At 42.2% G+C, this 18,084-nt stretch overlaps 1 protein-coding gene across 2 annotated transcripts in view; it reads right to left on the minus strand.

Moving 5' to 3' along the window:
- Window positions 1-18,084, minus strand: part of SPTBN4 (spectrin beta, non-erythrocytic 4) — a 1,634,043-nt gene that overhangs the window by 726,495 nt on the left and 889,464 nt on the right. For both annotated transcript variants that reach the window (XM_086938241.1, XM_086938242.1), the window contains 2 exons: window positions 2,984-3,114; window positions 472-676 (listed from right to left, as the gene is read on the minus strand). In XM_086938241.1, coding sequence (XP_086794367.1) covers window positions 472-676; window positions 2,984-3,114 — 336 coding nt within the window. The remainder of the gene's footprint in view (window positions 1-471; window positions 677-2,983; window positions 3,115-18,084) is intronic.

The raw sequence follows: 18,084 nt of genomic DNA on the forward strand, positions 1-18,084 counted from the left end.
CTGAGCTTTCAAGAGTCAGGAAGAGGACCTCAACAATAAGCTACTGCATTCAAACATTCTGCTAACAGTGTAGATAAGTGGTGCACAGTACTAAACTTAATGAGTTGACAATGGCTTAGAGCCCACCGGGGTGTTTGTGGAATCTTCGTCAAGGCTAAGAACAAAAGACACATGCACCATGAAACTTGGGAGGTAAGCAGTAAGACTCGCAAAATTGCTAAGAATAAACAAGAGTGCTGCCCCCAAAATATCAGGTAAAAGGTCAGCGTTAGGAAAATTGTCTACCATTCAACAGATGGAAACAGTAATGCAATCAGCAGGGCACTGTACCTATATTAACTGTGAAAATGTAAGTAAGACTTCAGGGCAGTTCTTTATTTATTTGTTAAGGCTCCCAGATCATCTCTCTCCCTTTTGTAAGGTTCACACGCTTCAATTTCAAGATACAGTAAATGGCTTTTCTACACTCACCGTGACATGTTCATAGTCCTGTCCGAGCTCCGGTGATCCTGCCACCACCTCCTTCTCAGCGATCCAGTGCTCCAGCTCATCCACCTCACGGTTCAGCTGGAAGAGCCAGTACTGTTGCTCCAGCTTCACCCGTCGTTCCTCCACCAAGTCCTTCAGAGACACGTAGAGCCGGTCAATCTGAGACTGACGTTTACTTATCTGCTCGCTATGCAAGGACACACCCTGGTCAGTGCATTCGACAAGAGAAACCAATGCAGGCTGTTCTTTTCATTCTTTCATAAAACAACTTCATGCAGATGGCAAAAACTACAAACATATTCTATCACTGTATTGTTTCTGGTTGGAGCACTGTTATTAGTGAAGAATCTCTTCTATTCAAATAGTTTTTGATTGCCTGCATTGCCAGTATTTTATAAATGTAAAACGTGGTTACTTTTTATTTTGGTCACATGAATTTAGGTTTTAAAAGAATCTTGTTTTTTAAGTCACATTTCAGGCTTCGTACAATGTTCATTAATTCTTGCAGCACTGTTATTAGTGAAGAATCTCTTCTATTCAAATAGTTTTTGATTGCCTGCATTGCCAGTATTTTATAAATGTAAAACTTGGATACCTTTTATTTTGGTCACATGAATTTAGGTTTGAAAAGAATCTTGTTTTTTAAGTCACATTTCAGGCTTCGTACAATGTTCATTAATTCTTTTTTGTACTGGTCAATAATGCAAGTGTATATTTCGAAAAACACAGAATACTTTCCAACTGGTCTGTCTAGGTACAAACTGTCAGAAGTATGGTATGTCCTATTTATTCTATGTGGCTTGTTAATTTTCATTTAGGCCCTCATTTGGAGTATCTCACAATTTCTGACCTGCAGATTACAATCCCAGAAAATGTCTTCGAATGTTGGAATCTTATGCAGATAATCAGAGAGGAAACATGATTTCTACAGTAATTCCCCATCTTTCAGGGGATAACGTGGAATAGTTTAGTAGTACCCCACCCTGAAATTCTACCATTTCACAGTATCAGGTGTTTCACGTATGGCCTGAGAAGTCCTGCAGAACTCAGAATGAAGGCCTAAGACCCAACATACCTCAAAAATCTTAATAGGTATAAACTATACCTAACTAAAGCAGATTCCAAAGTACACCTAAAACTCATCTAATAAAAATAGCACATAAACTGTTTTAATCTTCAAATGCAATCATGGAGTTCTAATAATATTTACAAACTATTCAATCTTCAATTCATCAATCCAACATTAAATACAGGATGAAGTACCCCCGCTGTAGATTATAAGGATTAAGTAAGTCAACAAGGAGTTTGTTGAATGAAGCCAAAGGCTGAGTTCTTCTATAAGTTCCTAGAACTCTGAGATGAGCTGCAATATACTTTTAATACACTGCAGACGTTATATTTGTCCTAGAAATGCATGGTCACACCACCACCCTTCCCACAAAACCTAGGTGTCTTGCTCTTTCATATGAAAGCGATAACATGGTTACAGGCATACAGAATAAAAGCAGAATCTAGAGTGTTAAAGTAAACATATCGAAAGGCAGTTAAGGAAGCTGTTGTAAAAACATAGTAGAATCAGTGTAACCTATATCAGTTTTAAAACTGGCTGAAGCTAAGAATATGTAGTAACATGCCGAGTTTTTCATTCACGTAACGACCCACGTGTAAAAAGATTATATATATATATATATATATATATATATATATATATATATATATATATATATATATATATATATATGTATATATATATATATATATATATATATAATGACAGGAACCTGGTTTTAGCTGTTTCTTCTCCAAATATACGAGCGTAGACCCAGGTATGGTGCAATTGTATTTTATTCAGACTCACCATCAGTCGCCATGTCGCGTTTCGGCAGATCCCTGCCTTGATCACATGACAACATTGCTATGTACAGCCTCCTTTTAAAGTGACAGTTCAATTGTTTGGTCATGAACATGGAAAACATACTTATATATATATATATATATATATATATATATATATATATATATATATATATATATATATATGTGTTGCCATAAATCTCTCCTTTTTCCTGATCTCTGTTCATTTTAGAACAGTTCACAAGAATGAGAAGCCGGTTCTCGTTCTCTTTTGTGAATTTCAACTACAATCAAGCCCCAAAGAGGCTTTTTTCTCAAAAATATGATTTTGGAATCTGCCTCAGCAATTCAAGAACCAGGTAATGTAAATTACTACATGGATTTTAACTGACCTAAAGAGGGCAGAGCTCAAAAGCCTCTCCTTCCTGCAACGTTTAGGGTATTTGTGGTACACTTGCGAAAAAATATTTCCCGATTTATAATGGGAAACAGCACATGTCGCTTTGCCCTCCTTGATTAATGCGCATGAAATTTGGTTATCAAACTTTTGCAATGATTATTCACATCGGACGGTTTTTCTATGCAATTTCAAAGTAAATGTAACTAGAGAAAAGCTATTGCTCCTCTGTGATATAGATACCTGTCAGGATGGCCAAGCTCCAGCAGGGACCGGCACTGCCGAGACAGAGTGGCAATGGTCTCTTCGTAATTCTCAATTGTCTGCTCCAACATTAAGTGCTTCTTCAGCATCTGTAAGGTACCCTGCTCATCCTGCAGCAAAAAAGCACAGGGCAGATGGGTTCAGTAAAGCACACAGTTAAAGATTAATGGACAGAAATATGTATCAACAGAGAGCATGATAAAATGTAGAGTAAATGGTGGAATATTTCGATATTTGTTAATACTAACGACCAGGTAACTGAGAAGTAAGTGAGCGCACAAGGATGAGAGAAAATAAGGCTTTGTAAATGGTGAAAAGCTATTCGTTGGTTGACTCTATGGGGCCTATTCACAAACTGAATTTTATAGTACATACAGTAGTAATACAAGAGCATTACTCATGTATCCCAAGATGCTATTAACAAACCTATGTGCGAAGGTCTAAGCCTAGCTTCTCTTATATTATCTATGTGGAAATCTCCAGCTGACTGTGGAGATCTCTGCACAACTGTGCCTATGTTTTAGTGGTAAATGTGGGATGGACGGGGGAGTGTCAGGAAAATGAAAATCACCAGCAAATAAATGGGAGGTGTTTCAGGATGAGTAAGAAGGAGTTAGCAAAGGGATAAGGCGGGGTTCAGAGAGAGATACACCTATTCATCAAAATGTAAGCCCTTCAAGGTCACAAACTGTACTTCTATAGGTACTACAGTCAGAAAGAACACAAAACAGTTGTAAATGGACTCCAGTTCAGAGTTGGAGCAATACCCTCAATAGAAAATAAAGGGTGTAGGCACTTAAAAGAAAAAAAACACCAGGAATAATATTCATTTATTTTATTACAACTCGTGATATATATTTTATATATTGATTGAGGCAGGTTTGCCGAAACAAGTAACAGCATATATAGATTAAAGCGAGAGACAGAATTGCCAACGCTACCCCTATGTCGGTATCCGATTCTTGAGGGGGATTCGAAGTGGTGTATATATATATACATATACATATATATGCGTGAGGAGAAAAAACAGAGATGGCTAACAACACCTGGCTTCTGGAAATGCCACAAGTGTAAGGCTTGTGAGCATGGGACGAATATCAAATACTACTTACTACAGGATGGCAGAAAAGAAACCATATATGACGACATTACATGTGACTCTAAATGTGTGGTTTATAGGCTCCAATGCCCTTGTGGCAAGTACTACATTGGGAGCACTATAAACAAACTAAAGTTGAGAATACTACAACACCTAAGGGCGATAAAGAACAAGGACCCATTCTACCCAATGGCCACACATTTTGCCCAATATCATCAAAGTGATCCCACTCTTCTGAAATACTCGGGAATAAAGTTGTGCAAACTCCCGGAACGGGGTGGTGATCAATTACAACAATTGAGACGTTTGGAATCAAGAATGATACTGAACATGGGAACTGAGGCACCGTTTGGTCATAACTTGGATGCCGAACTGTATGTACATTTGTGATCTGACATAGAGACAATTTTATGATATTTTCATTTCAATGTGTGGAATTCTATGGAGTCTTGAAAATGCCGTTTTTTGAAGCTGGAGTTTGTACATGTTTTGAATACCATGGAATCAGAACCGATTAATTACCCAGATCCTAAATTTTCAATAGAGGATAGAAAATGTGGGGGAAGATGACTTATAAAAATTGCGATAACAATAGGATGTGATGAGGAATTAAGTTAAAAATGTAGTACTTCACATATATCATGTTTTGCTGCACGGGGAGAAAATTGTCGGAATAGTGTATACAATTATAGACGATAGGTTGTGTTATACCTGGCTTATGATGTTATGCATTACTGAGACTCATTCCCATGTTTATACTTTATTATTTAGATTACTGCAGCAATTTTGGAACTTTGAAACTTTGGTTTTCTCGTAAACTTTCTGAATTGATTATTATATAATTTTAGGTCATCATCCACTTTGAATTAATTTTGTCCTCGGTTTGAGTACTTTACATGGAAAGGTATAAAACAATACCATAAATGATTAGATGGATCTGATTACTAATAATTCTTGTAAATACTTTATTTAGAATTATCGGCTCTGCATTACCAATGGTACTTTACATCAATTTTTGACATTGATATGTAAAACGGAACACAATTGGGTGTAAATACTTTATTTTGAATGTATGGTTCTGGATTACTTCTATAGTACTTTACGTTAATTGTACATATTAATGTATATACCTTTAAACATGTACTGACCATGTGCTTACTATGCTGGGTGGGTTGGTCTAGATGACCATGAAAATGGTAGAGGGTACTTACACTGTTTACGTTATTTAAGCAAGGTCTAGACCTAGGGACTCTATGGTCCAGTGGAAGGCAGGAGCCGAAACGCGTAGACCGTCCATTTGATGCACGTTACTTTTTGCACTGGTGTGTAAATAAAGAACGCTGAAAACCATCTGTTGCTGTGCCGTGTCCTTTGGTCTACTTAACGTAGGAAGAAGAAGCTGTGGCAATATATATATATATATATATATATATATATATATATATATATATATATATATATATATATATATATATATATATATTCACGCTCCAAACAACTCCCTTGAGTTCCCAAAGAAGTAAAAAAAGAGCACTCCAGTCTGGCGACGTACAAGATTTTTAATCAGCCAGCAGCAGTTCAAGACAGACGCGTTCCGTTTCCTTCGCCAGTGTCATTGTTTCACACCGCGAGGATGCCATTTTAACTAGTTTGCCGTCACCATGGCTACATGCCCAGTAGCGGCAAGTGACTTTACATACATTGGGAAAGCTACCGGCCATCTTAGCATGGTCAATTTGCCAGTGTTTACAATATCAAAATCATGTTGTAATGATATAACTTCATCATATTACACCAAATATCCACGTTCATTTAGGGAATATCCCCACAACATATGTCACATTTTTATAGCACATTTGTCACCGTGCCCGATTTCGATATTGATCATGGGTAGTATAGTGCGTATTACTTATAAACATATCAATTCATGGCTTTCTTTTCCTGTTGTATATATGCACAAGTTAAATTACACAAATGCTTAATATTAAGTGTGTACAGCCTCAGCCATCACATATTATGCTGAAAATGCGGCATCTTCCTACCACGTGATTCTACTAACATGAATCCACACAATTAATTGATGCATGTTGGTTTAACCCAGAAACTCGGGAATAAAGCTGTGAATCGGCTATGAATTACATTGCCAATGATAAAATTGGTGTAAAAAACTCTAAGACCGGTGTTTTCCCTCATTAGTGCACATATATACAGTGAGAGGTGATTATATCGGAACCAAATATAAGGCACCATCATCAAAGCAAAATATCAGATCAATCTTTTCCAATATTAGAATCTAGGAAACTTCCAAGATTCAAAAGTGCAAAGGCAGAACAAAGCAAATTGTCATAATCGTCAAAATTCAAAATAACAGAGGCAATAAACATGATATCACATAATTCATCTTGCAATTAATACTATGTAGTTGAATAATTTTTACCTGAAGAACTCAAGTAAATACAGAAACATTCAAATGATTCATCTACCTAAGTACACTGCTAAACTCCTCCCCTCGGTTCAGACCCCCGGGCATCTTAGTCTGTAAATCAATTATAGTGCGTGATTCCAATCTGCGTAATCTAGAGACCCTGTCTCCTCCTCTAGGATTGATCGGTACGCAATCCAATCCGAAATATTGCAAAGGGTTACTATTGCTTTGATGTTTCTGGGCAAAATGTCTGGCCACAGGATAATTTATATCCTTGTTAGTAATGGCACGTTGATGTTCTAGGATGCGCACTTTTACACTATGAATCGTGCTCCCCACGTATCTCGGTCTGCAGGGGCACAATAAACAATATACCACATGAGATGTAGAACATGTGATAAATTTGTTGATAGTCTTGAGGGTCTTGAGTCCCGGAATTTTATAGTTCAGGACTCTCTTGCTGTTTGCACACGCTCTGCACCTGCCACAGGGATATAAACCTTTCATCTCTTTCAATGTGACACTTGTTGATAAGATTGGAGAAAGATAGCTCTGAACTAGAGTATCTCTAATGTATCTCGCCTTATGGAAGGTGATGAGGGGAGTTTTGGGGATGTCTCTCCCTATCATTGTATCTGTTAGGAGTATATTCCAATTTCTCCTTAGTATACTCCTGAGGCTATTCGCATCATTGGAGAAGGTGGTTATCATCCGAAACTGCCCCTTCCCTGTGTCTGATGCTTGATCATGTGAATTACTGGTGTTCCTGTCTTTCAAGAGATTTTTTCTGGGGATGAGTTTGGATATATTACCTACTTGTGGTCACCAGTAGGTAGTTATAGTTAGGACCTAGTTTCCATAGGAAATCCACAACATTCTATTGGGAATAACTTTGGCGCTGGTTGATGAATCTTCGCGAATTTCTCAAAGAAGACGGCCCGCTCTGCTCCGCTTCTTCCCTGAAAGTTTTGGGGGGATTTGTCAAGTGGGGGCAGAGAAAAAAGGGGGGTCCCAAAGTGTGTTTTTCCCAATGTTATTTTCCATAGGACGATTAGACACGGCTACAGCCCGAACTGCTGAACGGAATTAAAAGAAATTTGGCAAAATGGTAGAGTCTGATTCGCAGATCACACTTTTGCTTAAATGGTGTAAATCCCTCCAGTAGTTCCTGAGAAAATCAAAAGAAAAAATATATATATATATATCTAGGAGAGCACACCGTGTGCGCACCCTGTGGGCACCGTGCATGCATCGTGCGCATATCGGGTGTGCGCGAGCGGAATTCTTATTTGCTGTTAGACGTCTGTCAACATTCCAATCGGTCGAAACGAGGAAGTGTTGCCCGCCATTTTGTGTCTCTGAGGCAGAAGAGAGCCAAAAACAAAAGTGGAGAACGTGAAAAGGGGGCAGGGTAGAGACTCCCTGACCCCCTAGGCCTTCTCAGTGAGTCCCTGAAGGACCCCGAAGGCCCAAAACACATTTTTTTTAAATCGCGGGGTACGTGCAGGGTGCACGCACCTGTACGCGCACGGTGCGCGTACGTCGGCAAAAAAAATACAGTTAAATAACAAGTTTGAGTGTTTAGATGTTGGTTGGCTCTAAAAAGAGCCGTTTTATTCATTGAGTGTTTTTTGAACCTACAAGTAAGTACCGATGCAGAGTCTAAAGTTCAAGAGGAAGACTCTGTTCCCCTCATCTGTGAAATGTACACCGTCTCCTCTATAAATGCCTTGCATGTTGTAACGTAGGTTGTTGTGGTATATAGAACCCATACCATAGTCTCGGAGGAAAGCAGAAACAGACTTATCCACATGTTTCCTTGCTTTCTCAATCTGCGGACAATATTGGTTGGACCAGTTCTATTTTTACCTTTGGCATATATTAGAATATACAAAGGCAGTTTGTGGAAAAAGTGACATCAATTGCCCAAAGGTGTCCTTTAAAAGCATTTCCAGACCTACCCCAGTCAAAGTGCCTAGGTCATTGCCACCACAGTGCACAATTATGAGGTCAGGGTGAGGGAGATGCAAAAAGGATTTTACCAATGGCATCAAGTGGTGACATCTCAATCCTCTCTGGCCAATCCACATAATATCCACATTTGGTAAATCAAGGTTGAGAAAGCATCTATTTGCTGCATACCTTTCACTCCAGAAAATATAGCTGTGTCCCACAATCCACACTCTAAGCATCTTGAAGGGAGATCTGGTTTTACTCAGATGGGCTCTGGAAATGAAATGGCAGTTTGAAAAGTAGGAGTTTAGAAAAAATGTGGATGAGATTCAGTGCACTTGAAAAAAAAATGATTGGTGGTTTCTGAAAATTCAACATTGAAAACTAGGGTGCATGCTACTGTTTTTTAAAAAGGAGTAATGCTAATGGTTGAGAAAAAGTCATTGAAAGGAACATTGCACAGGATAAGCTGGTATATTGAGAAGTCAAACACCCTTGCTGGTTTGGTTTGCAACATTGTGTGATGAACTTTTCACCAAAGCTCGACCACTGGTGTCAACTGCATGCAACAAATCATTACTCTGAAGGTAACTCTCTTCATTAAAAAACGGCTCACAACTTGAACTAAAAAAAAACAGCTAGGAAGTTATAGTTAGTACCTAGTTTCCATAGGAAATCCGCAACATTGAATGGCTTATCTAGTGTTCGAATTCTATTGATTACTAAAATAAACAACTTCTTTTTTAATTCAAAAGGCTTCTCAACAATACTTTCTATAAACCATGCTCATGTACGTATAAAAAGCTGTAATAAACTTATGCATGTCCGAAGCACTTGAATGTATCATATGTACATAAATATGTTACAAGTCTATGTTTCAATTTGCGCTGCTGGTGAAAGTGCCTGGGTGAATTTGTATGTGTAAGGAGTGGATTTACAATCCTCTAATGCCTCTTTTACACAACTGTTGCGTCACTTTTGTGACACAGCGGTGGAGCAAAAGATGTGCCATGGTGTGTGCTATTAACAATGTGACGTATCTGGAGGGTGTATTACATTGTAAAGCGCTGCGCCAGAAGAGGCGTTCTTGTGCAGAAGGGGGTGCAGCAAGGCCTCCTAAAAGTGACTGAGTGAAATGTATAACATTTTATTCAGTGACTTTTGAGCTTATGCTGCGTAAAAACCTTGCACATGCTTGAAGCAGGTGTAAGGATTGATACAGCACTTTGAGCATAGGGCCACAAGAGAATGGCTGGAGCTGTGTTATACTTGCAACCGACGTCAAGCAATTATTGATCCAAAAATTACTTTGCAATTTAGTTTTGTTATTATTTTATAATAAGAATATGAAAATATAATCTAAAAAATAAAATAAATATAAATATTTATATTAAAAATATAAGAAATTAGTATAACAAGAAAGACATAATAATTAATACATTTATAAATTATCATTTACAAAACGTTTGAAATTCACTGTAAAAACCATAGGTTTCACACACGTTATAGTTGGGAATTAGCATTTAAAAAACCTTGCAAATTCATTGAAAAAACCATAGGTTTCACACACGTTATAGTTAGGAATTAGCATTTAAAAAACCATGCAAATTCATTGAAAAAACTATAGGTTTCACACGTTATAGTTAGCTGAACATTTCTCTCATACAAAACCTTTGAAATTCCTCCGTTATAGTTAGCTCAGCTAACTATAACTTGCGCGCCCGCAATGCACTGCTGATGATGTCCCATATTACATCACTCATGACATGGTAAGTGACATCACTCATGACATCACTGATGACATCTCAAATGACATCCCTGATGACATCACTCATGACATCATCCTTGTGGCACACCTCCTCTTACTGTAATATAACCTTTGATACACACGATCAAAAATAGAAACCAAAATTTTAAAAAAAATGGAGATACCAATTCCAGTTAGAAAAACCTATTGAGTAATCCCAAAATCTACATACACATCCACTCATTCACCAACAGTTCTATATAGTCACTCATACATGTACTGACTCATCATATGTACTCATACACCTATATATCCTGTTATACACCAACACTCATCAATAGAGTTACTCACACACATACTCACACATGCAAATAAACTATCAAATATCCATTTAATTGCATATACAGTTATACACCCACCACTACACTAACTTCTACAGAATCGTAGACATATTTACTCTCTTAAACAATCACTTATAGAAACACATACTTATTTATACAGGAAGTCTTAGAATCTCTCGCTCTCAGATATACTCACTTAAATACATCAATACTCACATATACTAGTTTAAAACATATGTAGTTACTCATAAAGATACTATTGAGACAGTCATTCACTCACTAACACACCCATACACACACTCATCCACCCATACAGTCCTGCACACATCCTGTCTTCAAAACACATACAAACAGTGAGTCAGTCATTCATGCATCTGTGCGCTAAGTAATACTCCCCACCGAACCGTACAAACACTCATTTTGGTACTCAAAAAACCAACCAATAACCCATATACACACTCATGTAGCTACTCACCAACCCATGCAGCCACTTATATACAAAGTGAGACACTGATACAGATGAAAACAAGTTACTTACCTGTAATTTGGTTCCCCAGTATTGGTAACTTTCATAGATTCCCATGCTTTGTATAATTTCCCGTCGTCGGAATGGGAGCCTCGGTAAATAGAAAATACCTTAGTAGTAAGCACAAAGTGAAAATATAGGCCTAGGCCTCATCTCATTTTGTAGCTTATCCACCTCTTTTTGTAAAAGAGACCAGATTCTTGCAGTAGCCAATCAGAGCAGCCTCACCCCATAGAACCTTCCTGAGAGAGCCTCAGAACCTCAGATTTTCGTAGCCGTTGTGAACAGCAACATCATAGGACAATAAGGCTGAGCTTTCCCAGGGAAGAAGGGTGGGCGCGTGGGAATCTATGAAAGTTACCAATACTGGGGAACCAAAGTTACAGGTAAGTAACTTATTTTCTTGCCCCAGTATTGGAACTTTCATAGATTCCCATGCTTTGTATCAGAATAGCTAGCAGTAAAGAGAAAAGCATATTTTGTAATATGTGTACCTGAAAATGTCATACATAATTCTGATAAGAGAACCAGATACACATTAGCATTACAAAGCAAAATAATAACAAGTAATACAAAATATGCAAACAGGAAGGCGGGATAGTAAGGAAAGCTCACCGACTTATTGGAAAAAATTCCTCAAAACCACCGGGCCCACTGCCGCATCCTCTTTCACAGAAGAATCCAAGCAGTAGTGGCGAGTGAAGGTGTGGACACTGCTCCATGTCGCCGCTCTACATATGTCCCTGATCGGGACACCTGAGAATAGAGCCACCGATGAAGCCATTGATCCCGTAGAATGAGCACGAACTGCTCGTTGAAGTGGTTTCCCCGCTGCTTGATGGCAAAAGTGTATTGCACTGGATATCCAGCGGGAAATGCAGGGTTTAGAAACTGGACACCCCTTTCGAGGAGCGCTGAATGAAACAAAAAGCTGGGAAGATTTTCTGAAGAGTCGTGTTCGCTCCAACTAGAACTTAAGACACCTGTGAATGTCCAAAGAGTTCAAAGCCCTTTCAGCTGGCGTGGAGGGCCGCGGAAAGTAGGATTTTAAGACCACCGGCTCATTCAGATGGAATTCTGAGGGTACCTTCGGAATAAATTTAGGATTTGTCCTTAGGATGAGAACATCATTTTTGAATTGTAGAAAAGGTTCCTCAATTGTGAAAGCCTGGAGCTCACTAACTCTTCTAGCCGATGTCAGGGCCAAGAGAAGAGCCAGTTTCCATGAGATAAACTTCAGGTCGGCCCTTTGAATAGGTTCAAATGGGGCCTTCATTAGATGTGACAGGACCAAATTAAGATGCCAGGCTGGTGGTGGAGGCCGGACTAGTGGAAAAACCCTGAATAAACCCTTCAGGAATTATTTAATGATCCTTGCAGACCAAAGGGAAGGACCTGATGATGAACGTCTAAATCTAGAATTTGGCCGCTAGATGTACCTTTACAGAAGAAGGAGCCAATCCAGATTTCGCAAGAGAAAGGATGTAAGGCAAGAGTTGGTGCGGTGCAGAAGTATATGGATGTAGACCTTCCCTCCGACACCAAAGGCAGAATCTTTTCCACTTAGCCCGATAGGTTTTGTTCGTTAGGCGCTCGGGCCTGGGCCAAAATGTCTTTACATTCTTCTGAAAGATTTAAACCCTGGAACTCTCTGAATTCAGGAGCCCGCTGTCAATCGTAGTGACTTCAGGTCTGGATGCAGAACCTGCCCGTGAGCCATTGTCAACAGTGACGGAAGAGGACGCAGGAGAATTGGTTGATCTTGGGAGAGGAGAAGAAGTTCTGTGTACCAGAACTGCCTGGGCCATGCTGGTGCGATCAGAATCATCCTGCACGGTTCCGCCTTGAGCTTGCGGATCAGTCTCGGGATCAGCGGAATGGGAGGAAAGGAGTAAACAAATGTGCCATACCAGGCAATCAAAAGCGCATTCCCCAAGGATTCCCAATGGTGAACCCTGCTTGCGTAGGACTGGCATTTGGCGTTTTGGGGAGTTGCAAACAGATCGATGGTTGGGGTCCCCCAATGTGCAAACAGTTCCTCTAGAATGGTCTGATCCAGTTCCCATTCGTGGCTGATTGTCTTTTGGCGACTCAAAGCGTCCGCTGTGGCATTGAGTGTTCCCGCCAGATGTTCTGCTGAAAGGGTAATGTTGTGTTGGATCACCCAATTCCAAAGCCTCTGTGCTTCCTTCGAAAGGGTGCAAGATCTTGTTCCGCCTTGCTTGTTTATGTAGTGCATGGCTGTGGTGTTGTCTGTACAAACCAGCACTGAACGGTTGCGGATCCTTGGAAGGAAAGCCTGTAAGGCTAGACGAATGGCCATAAGTTCCAGTAGATTGATGTGGAACTTGACTTGGACTGAGTTCCAATGACCACTGACATTTAGTTCTTGAAGGACCGCTCCCCATCCCTCCATTGAAGCATCTGTCGTCATTACCATGGGAGATGGTGGAAGTTGGAATGGTAAACCTATTGAAAGATTGTCTTTTAGCAACCACCAGCTGCTTGCCTTCCGCATTTCCGGAGTGATGACAATCCTGTCGTCGAAGGAGCCTGTCACCTGACGCCATTGTTTGTCCAACTGTTCCTGCAGTGGACGCATTCGCAGCCTGCAGTGTGGTACCAATGGTATGCAGGATGATATAGATCCGAGAAGCGATTTGTATTTGCGAACCCACAGAAACTTCCGTGTCTGAAGAAGGCGAGCTGAAAGAATTAGCTTGGTTTGGCGCTCTTCCGAAGGAAAAGCCCGGCAGCACTCCGTGTCCAGGATCGCACCCAAAAACTTAGCTGTTTTGGAGGGGCGCAAAATCGATTTTTCTCTGTTGAGCCGAAGGCCCAGTTGCCCGAACAGCTGTCTGCAGCTTGTGACTGCCCTGGACGCCTCTTGGAACGTAGGAGCCTTTAGCAGCCAATCGTCCAGATATGGGAAGACTTCGAAAGACTGCTTTCTGAGAGAGGCTGCCACCGGAGCCAGTACCTTTGTAAAGATCCGCGGAGCGGAGCGGACCGGACACCAAAAGGCAGTACTTTGAATTGAAAATGGCTCTTGCCTACTGTAAATCGAAGATATTGCCTGTGAGCTGGATGAATGGGTACATGGAAGTAAGCGTCTTCCAAATCTAGGGTTGCCATGTAGTCCCCTGGATTGAGAAGGCAGAGGATGTCCTGAAGGGTGATCATCCTGAAGGACAACTTGATGAGATAAGTGTTGAGCTGCCGTAGATCTAAGATCGGACGCCACTTGTCCTTCGTCTTCCAAACCAGGAAGAACCTGGAATAGAACCCTTTCCCCTTTTGGGAGAGAGGTACAGGTTCTATTGCCCCCTTGGTGAAGAGTTGGTGGGCCTCGAGATGAAGGAGTTTCAGATGTTTGGGTGTAAAGGCGTCTGGAGCTCTCGTTGGCGGAAGATCTTGGAACTCCAACGTGTGTCCTTTCTTGATGATGTTTAGGACCCACTGGTCTGTTATGACCATCCAGTTGTTGAGGCAATGGCCAATCCTGCCCCCCACTGGTGTTAATGAGGGCACAGGAACAGTAGAAAGAGCCACCTGGCCGCTATTGTCTCTTGGTATTGTCCCTTCTCTGTTGCCCTTGTCGTCCTCTCGGCGGCTGGCGAGAGAAAGAACCCCTCTGAGAATACTGGGGTTTGTATGTTTGGCCAGGTTGTGAGCTGGAAGAGTAGCGGTGCTGATTGCCGCCTCTATAGGAGGAGAATCCTCTTCCTCTTGCTCGTCTGAAAGACACATTACGGTATTGTAAAGTTCCTAAGGACTTGGCCGTATCCGTATCTTTCTTTATGCCCTGTAGGGCGTCATCCACGTGTTTGCCAAATAACATCTCTCCATCGTATGGCAGATCTAGAATTTTATTTTGTACCTCCTGTCTGAACCACGTGGCTCTCAACCAAACCTGGCGTCTCAGAACCGCAGAGCGGCTAGCACTCGGAAAGCAGTAGTTCCTATATCCATAGCGCAGTCGATTACCTCTGAAGAGGCGCGCTCTCTTTCCAGTAAGATCTTTTTTACCTCGTCCTTAGATGTATCCTGAAGTTCCTCCACGAACGGAGAGAGGTCGCACCACATCTGGCGATCGTATCTCCCCAGAATCGCCAAAGCATTAGCCGCCCTAACGAGGAGGCTGGCCATTGCGGAGAATCTTTTTCCCACATTGTCCAAAAGCCTGCCCTCTTTATCCGGAGGCGTTGTTAGCGGCGTGGATGGGTTTTTAGATTTACTCTGTGCGGCCTGGGAAATGACCAAGTCCGGTTTTGGTTGACCTAGTAGACATGCCGGACTGCCATCTGGCGCCTTATATTTTTTCTCCAGTCTGTGGAGCACCGGGAGGACTGTGGCCGGATTCTGCATAGCCTTTAGGCCTTCAGACCAAACATGTTTAATGATGGGGATTGAACGTACGGATTTCCGGAATGGTTCTTTGAAATCTTACAAAAAACATTCGGACTGAACTGTAGTAACCGGAAGACCAAATCTCTTGGAAGCTCGTTCAATCAAGTTGTGAAAGCAATCTGCTGGAGGAGAGATTGCGTTATCAGGCCCTGTGACGTCTGGATCTCGAGGGTCATCCTGATTCCAGTCTACATTCTGGTCTTGGTCTGGGTCACTTGCTGATCCACATCTGATGATGCATTATCATCATCTGTATCGTCCTGAATGGGCACTACCTCTTGTGGATGCTCTACGGGCTCTGTGTCACGCCCTCTTGAAGGCAAAGAGTGTCCTGCCACAGCCTGTGATAACTGAGGCGGAGGTGTAGGAGGGCGCACCTGTTGAACCTCTTGCGGAGTCGGAAATCGCCTCCGATAGTCCTGTAACATTAGCTGTAGATCCGAGATGAGAGTGGATGGCATCGCCACCATCTCCTGCCGAGATTGACGTGAAGGTTTCTGCAAAGGAACTTGCATGCTTGGCATTTCCTGTTGCTCATAATAATCTTGTGGAACATATTGTTGTTGTTCCATTTCCCCTTCCTCAGAACTGATGTCCTGAATTTTTACTTGTAAGTCAGAAGGGTTATAAGCCTGGCCAAAATCGCTATAAGCCTCTTCTTCAGAATCCTCATCCAGCAATAGGTTAGGAGGAAACTTTTGGACTTGCCGTGGAGATGTCATTTCCGGTGTTATTTGCCTCCTTCTGCGTGAAAAAACAATTTTTTCAGTCGTCGTCGACGGTAGTGCCTTCATAGACTGTTTCGTCGATGGAGGCGCCGACGAAGAAACTGCTCTCGTCGTCAAGGATTGCGTCGTCGACGGGGAGATGGTCATCGTCGACGAAGGTTGGATCGTCAACGGGATCGTCGACGAACTCGTCGTCAGCAGCAAGGTCACCGGTGTCATCGACGTCGTCCCCGTCGAAGCGACTCTCGTCGTCATCGTCGTCGACGTGGAGAAAGTCATTTTCGCCGATGACGAATAGGCATCAGGCGTATTAAACATCGTCGACGGCGCAGGTGCCGTCGTCGCAGCCGTCGTCGACGAGCCCGTCGACGAGGCTAATTTCACAGACAAGTCTTTCTTAATAGAAATCGTCGGCGTACCTGTCGTTTTCACCGTCGACAAACGCTGTTTCTTGTCTGAAACGACCTCCTGAGTCGTAGTAGAAGGCTTTTTCACCCCTCTATCCCTGTCAGAGGGTGGTGAAGTCACAGGGACAATCTTCTTCGCCTTTTTTGAGGGTTGCGACTCCTCAGCTTTCCCTACCTCTCCTTTTCACCGTGGTGAGGAGATTTTTGGGAAGCAGGCCTATCAGACCTATCAGAGGTCCCTGGTAAGGCCTTGACAAGGGGCTCGTAAGAAGTAGTAGGGGGAGACCTACCCCTCTTTCTCGACTTTCTTGATGACACCATCGACGAGGAAGCCTCCCTGTCAGAAGACATAAGTTCTTTGCGGTCTTTCATTTTCTGTAGCCAAGTGAGGAGACGTCCCTCTCTGTCCCTCAAGGTCTTGGTGGAGAAGGTTCTGCAAATCTTGCAGTCCGTGGCCTTATGATCCGGATATAAGCAGTATATGCAGTCTTCATGTTTGTCCGCAACAAACAACCTCTTTTTTGAGCAAGTAGCACAGGCTCTGAAAAGTGCTTTCTTTTCCTTGTCAGACATGACTAAAAAATAGACACAAGTTGAAGAAAATATCCTAAGAATTGAAGAAAAATGAGCAGAGCTCAATGGAGACTCCCTTGCACAACGTGCAGTAGAAAATCTGAGGCTCTGAGACTCTCTCAGGAAGGTTCTATGGGGTGAGGCTGCTTTGATTGGCTACTGCAAGAATTTGGTCTCTTTTACAAAAAGAGGTGTATAAGCTACAAAATGAGATGAGGTCTAGGCCTATATTTTCACTTTGTGCTTACTACTAATGCAGTCCTGTCAAGCATCACACAACAGGTGTGACGCTCACGCATTTCAGTGCGGTGATCCGCATCACCGCACTGAAATGCATTGTCACGCATTTTGCCACCTTGCAGGCGCGCCACCAGAGGCGCCCGTGTACCGGCTCTCTGCTGCTCCGAGGGACATGCTGCTTACTGGGCTGAGTTCCTAAATAGTTAATCCATGTGCTCTCAGCTCTGTGGAGTAGCTGAGAGAGCTACAATATAGCTCACTCTGCCCGTGCCTGCTGTGTCGCCCGGAAACAATGCAGCAATAGCAGTTGCGGCGCCAGCGCGGTGCGCCTTACACAGTCAGACTCACACTGCTCCAATTAGAGGGGAGGGAGGGGCTGTCGGCCTCTCAGCAGTCAATACCGCTGTCAGTCACTGTGGCCCACCATGGGTGCCGGGATTAGTTATCCAGATGTTCCGGGTAGAGGGTCATCACTAGTCCGGAGGAAGTAGGAAGACGCGACGGGGGACTCATCTGAGTCAGTGGAGTGCAGCACGAGACTCGAGTATCTCATGGCCGCCCGTCGTGGAAGAGGCATCAATGATCGATTGCGACGGGCGGCCTGGCCAGCCCCTCCGCGCAAAACACTGCA

The sequence above is a fragment of the Lissotriton vulgaris genome, chromosome 9 (genome assembly GCF_964263255.1).
Source record: "Lissotriton vulgaris chromosome 9, aLisVul1.2, whole genome shotgun sequence".
In the NCBI taxonomy this organism is placed as follows: domain Eukaryota; kingdom Metazoa; phylum Chordata; class Amphibia; order Caudata; family Salamandridae; genus Lissotriton; species Lissotriton vulgaris.